The sequence below is a fragment of the Phoenix dactylifera genome, chromosome 13 (assembly GCF_051530095.1).
Source record: "Phoenix dactylifera cultivar Ajwa chromosome 13, Ajwa_hap1_PhDact_Kaust_v1.1, whole genome shotgun sequence".
In the NCBI taxonomy this organism is placed as follows: Eukaryota; Viridiplantae; Streptophyta; class Magnoliopsida; order Arecales; family Arecaceae; genus Phoenix; species Phoenix dactylifera.
This window is the reverse complement of record NC_143202.1, coordinates 21,102,503-21,119,473: the sequence shown is the minus strand read 5'-3', so window position 1 is coordinate 21,119,473 and position 16,971 is coordinate 21,102,503. Positions and strand designations below refer to the sequence as shown.

The following is a 16,971-nucleotide window of genomic DNA, read 5'->3' as shown; positions in this document are numbered from 1 at the left end:
CATTTCAAATACTTCTCCAACTTTGAGATTTATTTTTCTTGGCTTCTTCATGCTTTTCTAACCTTTCAAACTTATTGGGCTCCCTATAAAATAAATTGACTATTCTACAAAATCATCAGTATCATACATAAATGTTTTGTACTCATCAAAATCAATTCATTGGGTCAACATCATGATGGTGATGGTGAGGTGTTGGTTTTGTCATACTTCTCTACCTTTGATTATTGAAGGAGATTTTAAGATCATATGTTTTAAAACATTCAAATTGATCCCAGAAATGGATAGTTAGGCTCATACTCGGATGAATGTTTATCTCCAAATGTGTCAGTGAGAGCATAAGAAGGAAGAACCATAGAGAGTTAAAATGCATGCTTAGAAGATTGGGAATGTAACTCTATACCTTTTTTTTATTTGGCAAAAAGAGAACCAAATCTGAGTTGCACCCACAACTTTGATCTCGCTCCTTCTCTGCCTCTCATTTTTTTGACATAACCCCCTCTGCCCCGTCGAGATGAGGTTGCTAATTAATTTAGTATTAAATCCGGCTTAGTTCTTCATATTTGTGTTCATGGCAGAAAAGAGAATGGTTAGAGTGACTATGTGATCGTCAAAGGAAGCAACTAAGAGGAGGCATTGCTATCCTCAGTAGTATGCTCGTCGGATGGCACAATAAGTGGTGCAAATAGAAATTGCTTCAGCATAAAAATATTATCTTGGAGATTATGGATGATGAATGCCGTTCCTACGTAATTGGGATGAACAGATTCATCGAAGCTGACCTTGAGAAAATCCGATAGTGGAGAATGCCAAGCAGCAAGAGTTAGATGCGATGGTCCCGTGCAGAGTATGGCAACCCTAGGTGGACCGTGCTTAATTTAAAAGAAGATGGTATTGCCGAAGCAGGTATTATTGGTTCCAAAGCAGCAATCAATGAATTATCTGTTCATTTTATTTGGACCATTGCATTTGGTATAATAAGCCAATATTTAGGCCATGTTCTTTGATGGGTAAATATTATAAAAAAGTTGGTCAACTTTCTTATGGACTAACTCGCTCATGTTCTCATGATGGGATGAAAGTCTTACCCACTTAGAAGGTGGATACGCCATCTTCCCATCACCAAAAAAATAATATTTTAATTTTATTCCTAACCATATAATAATAATATAATAATATAATTATGATGTATTATATCATAATAATATATTATATTATCTTATCTTATCTTATTATATGATATAGTATGTAACATCTAATAACTATTTACAATTTTCTGATTTGCAAAAAAAATATTGCTCAAAATCTTCTCATAATATATCTAACTTTTTATTGATTAGGATAATAAAATTTTGTTTCTAATCATCATCCAATATCTAATATTCTTTTATAATTTTCTCATTTGCCAATATTTGTACTTTGAATTGTTCCTGTGACATCTCTATTCTTCTTATTTATTAATATGATTAGAACTGCTTGTTTGCCTCTTGTCATCCTTTTTTTTATTCTTCTTTTACATCTTTATATGGCAAAATTTTCTTTCCTACTCCATAAGACTAAGATTTCTTTTTTCACAATCTTTTTTCTTTTTTTGCTGAAACAGATGATTCATGCAATTCGAGTAAAGATACATCCAATAAAATTAAAAAATCTTGAAGTGCTTTAGACAGCTCTTCTTCTCTCATCCACAGGATACCTTCGAAGTGACTTTGTATCGCAACCTTTCCATACAGGAAGAGCTCTTCACTTGCAATCTTTTCTTTTGATGACACCTCTATATATTCTTTTAATATCTCCATCACATCATTGGATATTTTACTAGTCGTTTCAGCATCTTCCAACCCAAATGGGTCAGCCTAAACGGGAACCACACAAAGGAATTTGTCGTTGGAGCCAACCAAGCCCAATCTACAAAGCCAACGAGGTCCACACGGCAGCCAATCTTTTTTAAGGCACAAATGGCTTCAAAGACAGGCGGAATCCAGTTCTCGTCTCCGACCCGCTCGCCGGGATTGCGACGTGAGCCCCCGCCGAGGCTCCCATCGCCATCACTTCGACCCACCTCAACCCCCTCTATAGGTCCAGAAATTAGGGGCGGCAATCCGATGCAAAGCTCTATCAATCTGAAATTAATCTATTTATTAAATAAATTAAAAATTTATTTCCAAATCTAATTATTTTATTAAATATATTTGAAAATTTACAAGAATAAAAATAAATCTATATATTAGAATTGAATAAGTCATCCGTTCACCTTTTTATCTCTTTATTTTATATATATATATATATATATATATATATAATTCTTAGTTAAAATAAAAAAAATTAAAATTAGGGCCGGCAATTAGATAGGTCCGATACATAAGTAACAAAACTCTATCAATAATCTTAAATAAATTAAAATTTTAATTTCAAATTTTATTATATTATTAAAAATAACTGAAATAAGTTAGACAAATTAAATAGTTATGCATTGCTATCCTACTCGACCAGAAGATTTATAAGAATAAAAATAAATCTATAAATAAATACCAAGTATTCATACTAAAATTGAATGAATCATTTATCTCTTTATTTAAAAATATATATAATTCTTAGTTAAAATAAAAGAAATTTAAAATTTGATATTGCGAATATCAAATTTTTTTTTTTAGCTTTTCTCTTTGATCAATTGTCCATGTACAACAAGATGATCCAAGTGGGCAATATCAAGAAAAAATTTTAAAAAACAAAAATTGTCTTGAAAAAATAATTCAATGAATAAAAAAAATATTCTTTAGGAATATGTATGGCAAAATTTTAATCCTGCATTTATTTATACTCCACAGCTAAGCAAGCTTGGTCGCTCATTAATACGTTCCCCAGAATGTTCCCAGCGCCATTAATTTAACCTGCGAATAGACGAAAAGAAAAGGAATCAGTGTCTAACAAACAGAATATGCTAAAAAAAACAGAATATCCGATTATAAAACGGTACTAACGAGAAAACGTTAAATTAAAAAATAAAAATAAAAACAAATAAAAAAACGGACGGATGAGATGGATCGGATGAAATAACGGTGGTGATGAAGAGGACGGAACCCTAACGGAACACACATGCCCAGCAAAACGAACAAACGGAGGGGAAGAACACGGCAAAACACAAAACACCACAAAGGAGAAGAAGAGTGAAATAAATACGTATTTAGTTTTTTTCTTTTTTTTTGGTTTGTTCTTTTATTCTTACATTCCCCTGCTTTCAAAGACCAAAAATATTTAGTTCGAGTCCTCCGTTCTTTGGATGTTTTCTTTTACCTCCTCGGCCTCGTCTCCATCTATTTGTTCAATTTGATGTTTCCTGTTCGAGACCGGAGACGGTGGGGTAATTATTGCCAGTAGTTCCCGTGGTGAACGAGGAACCGGTGCGGCCTCGGGTTCCCCTGATGGTGGTGGTGGTGGTGGTGGCGGTGACGGAAGCGGGGATTGCCGGCCGCGGCGGCGGGGGGGGGGCGGCTGGAGAGCCTGGAGGGCGCGGAGATCTGGTGGAGGAGGCAGCGGTCGGCCGGGAGCGGCGGCCGGGCGGCGGCGGAGGATTTCCTCATGGGCGGAGTGGACGGAGGGGAGGGAGTCTTGGTCGGAGGAGGAAAGAGGAAAGCTCGGATCTTTAAGGGAAGCAGGCGGTCGCGGCTGGCGAGGTCGTACTCCTCGATGAGGTTGGCGAGGTCCTCGTCGGAGGTCACGGAGACCAGGGCGTCGAGGTCCTCCGTCGGCAGCTGGCACCTCAGATTCACCGCTCCCCACCCGCACATCTCCCCCAGCTTGCCCTGGAGCTCTGTTCCACAGAAGCAAAACCCAGACCCGTGGTTACAGACAAGCCAACAGCAGAGCAATTTCCCCTTTTCTTGCTTCGCTTTTCTTTAATCACATGGCAAAAATCCAATCTTTTCCTACTTTTTACGCTTCAAATCGTCTAAAGGAAATCGAAATTTTCGATCTTGAAGGCGGATCGACGAAATCAATTGAAAATATTGCTATTTTTTGAATAAAAAGATTCAATCTTTTCCAGTTTTTATGCTTCAAATCATCGATCAACAAATAAAAGAAATCGAAAGATTCAATCTTGAGTAAGAGAACGAAGCAGGAGAGGGGGGACGGACCGGAGAAGGGGAGGGAGCGGTCGACGGCGAGGACGCGGGTGTGGCCGCCGACGTAACGGAGCTTGCCGTCAGGGTAACGGGGGAAGATCTTGCCGCCGTAGCTGCAAAGGAACTTGATGGTGCCTCCGCCGGCGGCGGGCTTGACGGAGACGTCGTCGAGAGAACCAAGAGACGCACACGATGAGGATGAGGAGGAGGAGGTGCCCACCATGCTGTGGCTTAGCTTCTTCTTCTTCTTCTTCTAGGTTCAGCTCGCTTCGCTTTAGTCGGTAGAAAGCTAATGGTAAAAGGGTTCGAGAAGAGAGAGAGAGAGAGAGGAGAAGCTCGAAGCTTGGAGCAAGAGGAGGGAGGAGGACTTGCTCTAGAGGCGACTTCAAGCCTCTTCTTGGCACCCCCTACCCTTTATTTATGGCAGAGGGATTCCGGGAGGAAGAAAAAGACCGCACGCAACGGTGTTAAAAATAAATAAATAAATAAATAAATAAAACGTTACAACGTATGTTACGGTGAAGAAGAATATATATATATATATATATATATATATATTGTAAGGAAACTTGGGCCTCAAATTTTTAAAAAATCAAATTTTTATTTTTTTATTAATAATTATAAAATTTATTTATATTTAAATTGTTTGTTCAATTATTTTTATTTATTTTTACTTGATATTATTTTTTACTTTTTTATAATTTCAGACCGAATATTCGACCTGATTCGTATAATCCAACCTATCTAAAGACTAATAAGTCAGGTTAATAAAATAGGTTTAAATTTTTTAGGCAAATTTTTTAACCAAATTTAGAACGGATTTAAGTAATAAAATTTTAAATAGATTCGATTACGAGTATGGTTATCTATTTGTTGTTATTTTTAAATCTAAATAAAAATTATAGCCGTAAACAAGTGGAAATCTTATGCTTGCATCTACACTGGGGATAACGTGGGAAAAAATTAAAACAGTGGGACCCAAAGTTGGGATGGAGAAGAAATATCTTACAAGCACAAATTTTTTGCAGTGTATGGTTTATATTACAGATTTATGCATAATATTTAATAATCATCATCGAAAAATAGATAATTATAAAACAAAATTTTTATAGGCATCCATTACCATTATCTGATAACGATTAATAAGCGCTGCATAGCATTCTGATGCAAACTATGCACCGTAGAGGATCCTGATCATCACGTATTCTCTTAAGGCAAAGAGAAACAATCTTTAGACTGAATTGAATTTAAGCATATGGCGACAAGAAAGTAAAGTTGAGAAAAATAGAGCTAGGAATCTTTTAGAGATACAAGTGAATAAACTTGGAAAATACAAATGGGTGTCATTGGGAAAGGTGACGCCCACTTGTTTTGTGGGTTAAAGGCTGCTCCTTGGCCCACCGGTTCCCATGGCAACTGTGTTCCCACGATTCCCCCTCACAATCATCCATACTACATCCATTGGATTCCTTGAGAGGCACAATCAAATTGAGAACTACTTGACATAGATAATGTTGTCAAAAAAAACATCAATTTTTCATAAAAAAACAAAAATATTATCTCTAGTTTTTCTTATACCTAGATGAAAAAGATAATAAGTAAATATTGATCATAAAATATTATATTTGATACATATGTATATTAAGATATTTTCTATTAAATAATATCAGGGATGATTTTAAATATAAATACTTGGCAAATGAGAATCCATGTAATTGGCAAAAGATTGGATGGTTATGTTATTGTATCTGGGAAGTACTGATTATAATGAATTAATTCAAAAAACTTGATCAACATTACTATCGTTTTATCTTTAGGGCTAATCTCTATGACCAATTGACTTTTAGTTTGGGAGTCATACATGGGTATATGTAATAGATACGGTTGCGTGTACAAACATGAAGTTTTATGTCAAGGCTTGATGACTTCTGATAAAATGGCAGTCTAATGAAGGTTTGCGAATCAATTTTCTAGCAACTATTTGGCATTCGTACATTGCTTCTCCAATTTGTAATTGTCAGCCAGTAATTCAGAAGAAGCAATGGATGAAATGTGGCCGAAGGATATTGGTTGTTCAAGATTTGATCCTTTGGCACATCTCTAAAGAATAAGACTTTTAGATGCACCAATTGAGGTCTTACATGAAATCATAACGTGTCGACCGACTTTTGCGGATCATTACAATCACATGGTCCATTTGATTGAATCCATACATGTCCATTTGATGCTCTCTCCTAAAATAATATTCCAAGCCTCCTTAAGGAATAATTAAGCCCTCCTCTCGCCTGTCTTCCTTCTCTTTCCTATGGTGGCACTGTCACGCCCCGAACCCGGGGCCCGGGGCGCGAGCAGACGCCGCGCACCTGCAGGGCGGACCCCGCAGGCGCGCAAGGCAGATAAATCAGATCAATCATCAATAACTAAACAAAGATAAATTCCAGTTTTCAATTCAAATGTCCATAAATATATACATATGTCAAAAGGAAAAGTCCATATCCATTAGCTAACTACATCATGACCACTCCATCCCGTAATCCCTATAATCACATGTCATCACCTGAAAAAAAAAATAAATAATAGGAGTGAGCTAACAGCTCAGTAGGCGACATCATGCAATAAAGTCATCATATAACATGTCATAATGCATATAAAAGCAGCTAAACTCATAAATCCAAAAATCCACACAATAATCTGTAAACCCGATCCGAGACTCAAAATATCTCAACCGCATGACTACGGCCACATTACCCAGTGGCATGGTTACACCGAAGTGCCAATACAACTCTCCGAAGAGCCGCTCCACTGAGCCAACGCACCACTGTGCCGCACCCCCTGGTGCCAATCTCACGCTCTGCAGAGCCAACGCACCACTGTGCCGCACCCCCTGGTGCCAATCTCACGCTCCGCAGAGCCAACGCACCACTGTGCCGCACCCCCTGGTGCCAATCTCACGCTCCACTGAGCCGCTCCGCAGAGCAAAACGCACCCCTGTGCCGCCACTATTCTATCACCGGTGGTCACGGTGTCGGAACCAGTTCCTCAGTACAAGTCGACAGGGCCAACGTATCATCCCATTGGCGGGGTCTAGACTATAGTCACGCGGTCTTTAAAAATCAATAAATAAATTTTCCACATCGTGAATTTCCAAATCAAAGTCATGAACATGCTCCCAATAATAAGTCACATAACAGTTTATAAAAAAAATAAATATTTAATTCTAATTCTAACACATAATGCCAAGAATAAATCATAACATCAAGATATGCAAGATACATGTTATAATTCGATTTTAAAGCAATAAGTCACCTACCTGGGTTCGCTTAAAAGATCCCTGCCACAGATATCACGAACCCCTGATTAAACATAAATATTAATTATTTAATTAATTAAGAAACATAATTTAAACTAATTTCAACCCCTTAAACTCCTAAGTTCATAAATCCAAGAATGGGCCCCCAAGATCAAACATATACCCTAAAATCAGAATCCTTTAGACCCAAGTCAATTGTGGCCCAAAACAGATTAGGCCCAATTGAACCAAACCGGATAACAGGTTCAGATCAGATCTCAGGCCCATACCAAACCAGCCCACAAATCCAATCAGACCCAACTCAGCCCAAAAACAGGTCCCTAGCCCAACCCAAACCAGGTCTGACCAGACCAGATTAGATTAAATCTTAACAAACCAGATTACACTCAAATTAGACCAACCCAAGTCTAGACCAGATCCACAGTCAGAAGATGGTTCAATCAGATCAAAGTTCATTTGTGTCTGGTTTGTGACACCAACAGGGCACGGAAATCGATGCAAGGAAACACCCAAAGTTCATCTGTGCCTGGTTTGAGACACCAACAGGGCACAGAAAACGATGCAAGGAAAGCACCCAGCCGGAAGAAGAAGAAGAGGAAGAGGAAGAAGAAGAAGAGGAAGAAGGAGAAGAAGAAGAAGAAGAAAGAGAAGGAGGGGGGGTGGCTGGTGGCTCCGGTCGGTCCTCGGCGGCCGACCGTGGCCCTCGGCGGCGGTGCTCGGCCAGCCGCCGTCGGCCACGCCGCTGTCCCGAGCCGGGCGGAGAAAGAAGAAGGGAAGAAGAAGAGGAAGCAAGGGAGGAAGGGAGGGACCGAGGCTAGGAAGCCCGGCCTCCGTTCGCCCACCTCCGGCCGAACTGGTTTCGGCCGGATTGACCCCGACCGGCCACCGTTGGTCGGACGAATCCTACAAAAAAATCATCTCCGAAATAGGGAAGTGAAACCGAAAACATACTCTCATTCCTTTCCCCTTAAATTCATAAAAAAAATAGTAAATAAGTTATCTTCCTCACCTCCGGTTGTCGGGGAATGGATTCCCGACGGCGTTGGCGGCTCCGGCGGCACCTACGGCTCCGACGACCGTCTCTAGAAGAGGGAAAAAAAATGAGAAGGAAAAATGAAATGGAAAAGGTTTGGGGCTCTTAGAGAAGAGAGAAGGGAGAGAGAGAGAGAGGGAGAGGGAAGAGGGGAAGAGGGAAGAGGGGGGGGTGGTGCGGAGATCTCGCTGGCCGTTCGGCCGGCGTGGTCTTCGTGGGCAAACCACGATGACCCAACTGAAGTCGGCACTCCTTGCCAACTAAAAAGAAATTTCGTCCTCGAAATTAAAAACATACCTCAATCCGAGAACAAGGCTGGATACTTCTCTCTCATCTCCTCCTCCAGCTCCCAGGTGGCTTCTCTCTCACTATGATTGCTCCACTGGACCTTGACATATGGGATAGTGCGTCTTCTCAAGACTTGGTCCTTCCTATCCACTATACGGACAGGCTGCTCCACATATGTAAGATCGGCGCGAAGCTGCAAAGGTGCCACATCAATCACATGATTTGGATCAGCAATATACTTCCTCAGCATGGAGACATGAAATACAGAATGAACTCCCGATAGAGCAGGTGGAAGTGCCAGTCTATAAGCAACAGATCCAACTCTCTCGAGAATCTCGAAGGGTCCCACATATCTCGGACTGAGCTTGCCTCGAACTCCAAACCGCATGATCCCTTTAGAAGGGGATACTCTGAGGAACACATGATCTCCGACCTGAAATTCCAATTCCCGCCTCCTGATATCTGCATAGCTTTTCTGTCTACTCTGAGCTGCTCGGAGTCGTTCTCTGATCAACTGAATCTTTTCCACTGTCTGCTGCACCATCTCTGGACCCAAGATCTTCCTCTCCCCCACATCATCCCAACAGATAGGCGATCTGCACTTCCTACCATATAGAGCCTCATAAGGAGCCATCTGTATGCTTGCCTGGTAACTATTATTATAAGCAAACTCTACCAGTGACAAGTGATGATCCCAAGAGCCCCTCATATCAATAGAGCAGGCTCTCAGCATATCCTCTAGAATCTGGATGGTCCTCTCAGACTGTCCATCTGTCTGTGGATGAAAGGCTGTACTGAAGCTAAGGGTGGTCCCTAAAGCTCTGTGCAAGCTGCCCCAAAAATGTGCCACAAACCGGGAATCTCTGTCTGATACAATGGATACTGGAACTCCGTGCAGCCGTACTATCTGCTCGATATATAATTCTGCCAGCTTCTCCAGTGTCATCCCAGTCTTGATTGCCAGAAAATGAGCTGTTTTGGTCAGTCTGTCTACGATCACCCAGACTGAATCATGACCTCTAAGGGTACGAGGTAGTCCTGATACGAAATCCATAGTGATATGCTCCCATTTCCACTCTGGAATCGGTAGAGGCTGTAGCATACCTGCTGGTCTCTGATGCTCAATCTTAACTTGCTGACAAGTTAAGCATTGAGATACATGCTGGGCAATCTCCCTCTTCATGTTATTCCACCAAAACACCGCTTTCAGATCCTTGTACATCTTGGTACTGCCTGGGTGCACTGTATATCCCGTACTGTGAGCTTCATCCATGATTTCCTTCTTCAGACCAGGATTATCTGGAACACAGACTCTGTTAATAAACCTCAAAGAGCCATCTTCATGTATACGGAATTCTGACTGTGTATCAGACTCGATATCCCTCCTGATCTTCTGGAGTCGAGGGTCATCAACTTGCGCTGCCTTAATTCTATCAATAAGTGTAGGCTGGACTCGCAAGTTTGCCAATTTCATAGTAGCCTCATGTAGATACACCTCTATCTCTGCTCTCCTCAGATCTTCCAGAATATCCTTCTGAGTAGTAATCAAGGCTGCAATATTCCCTGAAGATTTCCGGCTCAGTGCATCTGCTACTACATTTGCCTTTCCAGGGTGATAGTGGATAGTCAGATCATAATCTTTTAACAACTCCAGCCACCTCCTCTGTCTCATGTTCAGCTCTTTTTGAGTAAAGAGATATTTCAGGCTTTTATGATCAGTATATACCTGACATGTCTCTCCATACAAATAGTGCCTCCATATTTTCAGAGCAAATACAACTGCTGCAAGCTCGAGATCATGTGTGGGATAGTTTTCTTCATAAGGCTTGAGCTGTCTAGAGGCGTAGGCAATAACTTTTTCATTCTGCATCAGCACACAGCCCAAACCCTTCTTGGAGGCATCACTGTAAATAGTATAATCAACACCCGTGACTGGCAGAGTCAAAATAGGTGCTGACACTAGCCGGCGCTTCAATTCCTCGAAGCTCTTCTCACACTGATCCGACCACTCGAATTTCACTCCTTTGCGAGTGAGTCGAGTCAAGGGCCCAGCAATACTAGAGAAGCCTTCTACAAATCTTCTGTAATAGCCGGCTAATCCAAGGAAACTGCGGATCTCTGATACATTTGTCGGTCTGCTCCAGTCAACTACAGCTTCGATCTTCTTCGGGTCAACCATAATTCCTTCTTTAGATACCACATGTCCCAAGAACATCACCTGATCCAGCCAGAACTGACATTTCTTCAGTTTTCCATACAATTGATTCTGTCTCAAAATTTTCAAAACAATTTTCAAGTGTTGCTCATGCTCAGTATGACTCTTGGAATAGATTAAGATGTCATCAATAAACACAATTACAAATTTGTCCAAGAAAGGTTTAAATACCCTGTTCATCAGATCCATAAATGCAGCTGGAGCATTTGTCAACCCGAAAGGCATCACCAGATACTCATAATGGCCATATCTGGTGCGGAAGGCAGTCTTGGCTATATCAGACTCCTTTATCCTCAACTGATGATATCCAGATCGCAGATCAATCTTTGAAAACACCTGGGCACCCTGAAGCTGATCAAACAAGTCATCAATCCGGGGTAGGAGGTACCTGTTCTTGATAGTCACTTTGTTAATTTCCCGAAAATCAATGCATAGCCTCATACTGCCGTCCTTCTTCCTCACAAATAACACTGGTGCACCCCAAGGAGAGACACTGGGTCGAATGAAACCCAGATCCAATAGCTCCTGCAACTGTTCCTTCAGTTCTTTTAGTTCAGCCGGGGCCATTCTGTAAGGAGGTCTAGATATGGGTGCCGTACCAGGGTTTAGATCAATGGCAAATTCCACCTCTCTAACTGGTGGTAAACCAGGAAGCTCATCAGGAAAAACATCAGGGTATTCCCTGACCACGGGTATGTCTTCAATTTTCTGTTCCGACTGCTCAGAATCCATGACGGCTGCCATATACACAGAGCACCCCTTCCTGAGAGACCGAATACCCTGTAAGGCTGCCACTATCTGAGGGGAGACACACCCTCCATCACCCACAAAATAAAACTCTTCAATGTCAGGGATTCGGAAAGTCACCCGCTTCGAGAAGCAGTCAATGGTAGCGTGATATATAGCTAACCAATCCATACCCAGAATTAAATCAAATTCATGTAAGTCCATGACAATAAGGTCAGCTTTCAAGTCTCTACCCTCTACAATTACTGGGCAAGACTTGCATATCAGTGAGGTGATCATCTTACCCCCAGCTGGGGTACTCACACATAATTCCCTCTCCAAGGGTGAGCAAAATATATCATGCTTATGCACATATGTAGATGAAATAAAAGAGTGTGTGGCCCCTGAGTCGAATAGTGCATATGCATAAGTAGAATGTACTAATAAGGTACCTGTCACTGCCGTGTTGGATGCCTGAGCATCCTGCTGTGTCAGTGCATATACCCGTCCCTGGGTGCGAGATCCTCCTCCCCTCTGCTGCTTGAGGACAGCTGACTGGGTGGCCTGTACTGGAGTAAAGGAAGTCTGTCGTTGAGGAGCTACAGAATTCGGTGGCCTCTGCGCAGATCTAGTACGAGGACAATTGGAAATCCTGTGACCCGGCTGACCACACCCGAAACAAACTCCAGAAACTGTCTGAGTCTGAGGGCACTCAGCTATCCGGTGGCCCTGCTGACCACACCTGAAACATGCCCCAATACCAGGCCGTGTCTGAAGACACTCAACAGCTCTATGTCCAGTCTGGCCACACTTGAAGCACATTCCTGATATCCCCCTGCGATCCGGTGCAGTCCTCCCATATGGAACTCGCTGCCCTGCTCCTGGACGGAACTGCATAGGTCGGCGCAGATGCCGCTCACCGTCAGAATCAAAGTCCCTGGTCCTCTTTGACTTCCCTTTCTGAGCATCCTGTGTCTCCTTCCAGATGATCTCCATATTTTTAGCTCTGTCAACTAGGTCATCATAATCAGTCGAGTGAACAGCAGCTAAACCCTGACGCAGGCGAGGCCTCAGTCCTTCCTCAAATCTACTCATCCTAGATTTAGGGTCTTGGACAAGAGATGGTGCAAAACGTGACAGTCGATCGAACTCAGCCTCATAATCCTCCACAGTCATACTCCCCTGAGAGAGACTCAGAAACTCCCTCTCCAACTCCCTGATACGACTGGAAGGGAAATACTTGGAGTAGAAGGCCATGCGGAATCCCGGCCAGGTCACATATCCTGCATCCTGCATCATAGTCCTCTCCACAGACTCCCACCAATGATGAGCCCGGTCCTGAAGCATATAGGTGGCAAATCTGATCTTCTCCTCCTCAGTACAACCCATGGCCCTGAAAGCCTTCTCCATCTCATCTATCCACCATTCGGCCTCTTGGGGATCGGTAGTTCCCTTGAAGGCCGGAGGAGCCAACTTCCGGAATTCTGCAATGCTCCTCCCCTGATCCGACGAGCTAGCAGAGGGATGCTGTGGATGTGGGTCCCTCTGCTGTCTGACCAGCTCAATCACCTCCCTGACCAGTTCCAATACTGGGGTCGATCCTCCCGCCTGATCCTGTTCTGGTCGGTCTAAAACTGTCGGAGCAATCTCCTCTTCCTGAACTCGCTCAGCTGGGCGAGGAGTCGCCGGATCATCTCCCATCGTCTCAATCAGACGACGAGGTGGTATACGAGTACGGCGGGGCGGCATCCTGATACAGACATAATACCACAAGTTAGGGTTAAGTCAAAAAAATCTTCCTATGAGTTTACTACCCCACTCTCATTTCCTCACATGTGTCCCTATGCTCCTAGGGTTTTCATTAGTTATTGTTTTTTTTTTTTTTTTTTTTTTGTTCTGATGTCCCTAGTGATCGTTAACCTAAGCTCTGATACCAATAAATCTGTCACGCCCCGAACCCGGGGCCCGGGGCGCGAGCAGACGCCGCGCACCTGCAGGGCGGACCCCGCAGGCGCGCAAGGCAGATAAATCAGATCAATCATCAATAACTAAACAAAGATAAATTCCAGTTTTCAATTCAAATGTCCATAAATATATACATATGTCAAAAGGAAAAGTCCATATCCATTAGCTAACTACATCATGACCACTCCATCCCGTAATCCCTATAATCACATGCCATCACCTGAAAAAAAAAATAAATAATAGGAGTGAGCTAACAGCTCAGTAGGCGACATCATGCAATAAAGTCATCATATAACATGTCATAATGCATATAAAAGCAGCTAAACTCATAAATCCAAAAATCCACACAATAATCTGTAAACCCGATCCGAGACTCAAAATATCTCAACCGCATGACTACGGCCACATCACCCAGTGGCATGGTTACACCGAAGTGCCAATACAACTCTCCGAAGAGCCGCTCCACTGAGCCAACGCACCACTGTGCCGCACCCCCTGGTGCCAATCTCACGCTCTGCAGAGCCAACGCACCACTGTGCCGCACCCCCTGGTGCCAATCTCACGCTCCGCAGAGCCAACGCACCACTGTGCCGCACCCCCTGGTGCCAATCTCACGCTCCACTGAGCCGCTCCGCAGAGCAAAACGCACCCCTGTGCCGCCACTATTCTATCACCGGTGGTCACGGTGTCGGAACCAGTTCCTCAGTACAAGTCGACAGGGCCAACGTATCATCCCATTGGCGGGGTCTAGACTATAGTCACGCGGTCTTTAAAAATCAATAAATAAATTTTCCACATCGTGAATTTCCAAATCAAAGTCATGAACATGCTCCCAATAATAAGTCACATAACAGTTTATAAAAAAAATAAATATTTAATTCTAATTCTAACACATAATGCCAAGAATAAATCATAACATCAAGATATGCAAGATACATGTTATAATTCGATTTTAAAGCAATAAGTCACCTACCTGGGTTCGCTTAAAAGATCCCTGCCACAGATATCACGAACCCCTGATTAAACATAAATATTAATTATTTAATTAATTAAGAAACATAATTTAAACTAATTTCAACCCCTTAAACTCCTAAGTTCATAAATCCAAGAATGGGCCCCCAAGATCAAACATATACCCTAAAATCAGAATCCTTTAGACCCAAGTCAATTGTGGCCCAAAACAGATTAGGCCCAATTGAACCAAACCGGATAACAGGTTCAGATCAGATCTCAGGCCCATACCAAACCAGCCCACAAATCCAATCAGACCCAACTCAGCCCAAAAACAGGTCCCTAGCCCAACCCAAACCAGGTCTGACCAGACCAGATTAGATTAAATCTTAACAAACCAGATTACACTCAAATTAGACCAACCCAAGTCTAGACCAGATCCACAGTCAGAAGATGGTTCAATCAGATCAAAGTTCATTTGTGTCTGGTTTGTGACACCAACAGGGCACGGAAATCGATGCAAGGAAACACCCAAAGTTCATCTGTGCCTGGTTTGAGACACCAACAGGGCACAGAAAACGATGCAAGGAAAGCACCCAGCCGGAAGAAGAAGAAGAAGAAGAGGAAGAAGAAGAAGAGGAAGAAGGAGAAGAAGAAGAAGAAGAAAGAGAAGGAGGGGGGGTGGCTGGTGGCTCCGGTCGGTCCTCGGCGGCCGACCGTGGCCCTCGGCGGCGGTGCTCGGCCAGCCGCCGTCGGCCACGCCGCTGTCCCGAGCCGGGCGGAGAAAGAAGAAGGGAAGAAGAAGAGGAAGCAAGGGAGGAAGGGAGGGACCGAGGCTAGGAAGCCCGGCCTCCGTTCGCCCACCTCTGGCCGAACTGGTTTCGGCCGGATTGACCCCGACCGGCCACCGTTGGTCGGACGAATCCTACAAAAAAATCATCTCCGAAATAGGGAAGTGAAACCGAAAACATACTCTCATTCCTTTCCCCTTAAATTCATAAAAAAAATAGTAAATAAGTTATCTTCCTCACCTCCGGTTGTCGGGGAATGGATTCCCGACGGCGTTGGCGGCTCCGGCGGCACCTACGGCTCCGACGACCGTCTCTAGAAGAGGGAAAAAAAATGAGAAGGAAAAATGAAATGGAAAAGGTTTGGGGCTCTCAGAGAAGAGAGAAGGGAGAGAGAGAGAGGGAGAGGGAAGAGGGGAAGAGGGAAGAGGGGGGGTGGTGCGGAGATCTCGCTGGCCGTTCGGCCGGCGTGGTCTTCGTGGGCAAACCACGATGACCCAACTGAAGTCGGCACTCCTTGCCGACTTCAGTTCGGGTCTTCACAGGCACTTTCAAGCGAATCTTTCTCAAGCATGAATCGTCAATATACACCGCAGAATATTGTACAACATGCAATAGCCATCATCAGAAACTGAACAGTAATCAAACAAAATAGTCTTATATGTATTGTCCAACTTCTGATAGTAGCTATCTGATGCTGCACAACACTCTGTAATATAAATCGCGCACCACAGAGAATCGTGAACCATCTTTCCCACCTTTATTGCTCAAAGATAGAGAGAGACATGCATCCCTCTTGCTTTGGCTAAATGCTCAAAATTATCTCCCTCAACTTACGTAGAAAAGATGAACGATAATCAAACAAAATAGTCTTATGTGCCATCTAACTTCCGATAGTGGCTATCCAACACTATACAACACTCTATAGTATAAATCGCACACCATAGAGAATCCTAAATCATTTTTTCTACCTTTATTGCTTAAAAGATTGAGAGAGATATTTATCCCCGTTGTCTTAGCTAAATGCTCAAAATTATCTCCCTTAAACTACGTAGAGGATCTCTGTGGCTATCTCTCCAAGCTTCCATTTGTGGAGATCCACGTCTCCTCAATCACATCTTTTTCTACTGTTTTCTACATCGAGTTCTCAAATTTCTTTCTTCTTTTTTTTTCTCCCTTTTGTGTTTATAAAATGCCGAGTATATCCGACTTTTACCTCCTTATCCTCAGACTTGTCATCTTCCTCAAGTGCTGCCATGTGAACTACATCACCTTCCCCTCGTGTATATATTCTTCGTCACACCAAGCACAACCTTTCAGTGCCCTAGTTGCCTCGTGGCAGCCTGTGGCTGCACCAAAGGATGGGAGACTGGATACGTACTCTCGTGTGGTCTCACACGCGTACAGCATGCGCTGCATGGTCCACAGAGCACACGGTCCGATGTCGAATAAAACTCAAATCTTCCCGACTTAGGGAAAGGGCGTTCAAGAAGTTTGCACCTGCCTATATGCGATTAGTGTGAGCAGCCGATGTACCAAAACAATAAAAAAAAAGTTTGCACCAATTATGTGGA

General features: G+C 43.0%; 1 protein-coding gene and 1 long non-coding RNA gene across 3 annotated transcripts; both read right to left on the bottom strand.

Moving 5' to 3' along the window:
* Positions 1 to 1,778: 1,778 nt before the first annotated feature.
* On the bottom strand, positions 1,779 to 4,515 carry LOC103711999 (uncharacterized). 2 transcript variants are annotated; one of them, XR_003386618.4, is made up of 3 exons: positions 4,134 to 4,515; positions 3,292 to 3,808; positions 1,779 to 2,888 (listed from the first exon to the last, which is right to left on the bottom strand). XR_003386618.4 is itself a non-coding variant. In XM_026806555.4 (2 exons), exons 1-2 carry the CDS (start codon positions 4,342 to 4,344, stop codon positions 3,363 to 3,365), a joined length of 657 nt encoding a protein of 218 aa, XP_026662356.3. In that variant the 5' UTR covers positions 4,345 to 4,515; the 3' UTR covers positions 3,166 to 3,362. The 2 variants fall into 2 exon arrangements, 1 of the variants encoding a protein (XP_026662356.3); XM_026806555.4 differs by lacking the exon at positions 1,779 to 2,888 and having other exon boundaries at positions 3,166 to 3,808.
* A 2,027-nt stretch (positions 4,516 to 6,542) lies between these two features.
* On the bottom strand, positions 6,543 to 7,994 carry LOC149751467 (uncharacterized). Its single transcript, XR_016398200.1, has 2 exons — positions 7,432 to 7,994; positions 6,543 to 6,678 (listed from the first exon to the last, which is right to left on the bottom strand). It is a non-coding gene; the product is annotated as an uncharacterized LOC149751467 (long non-coding RNA).
* Between the last annotated feature and the right edge of the window lie 8,977 nt (positions 7,995 to 16,971).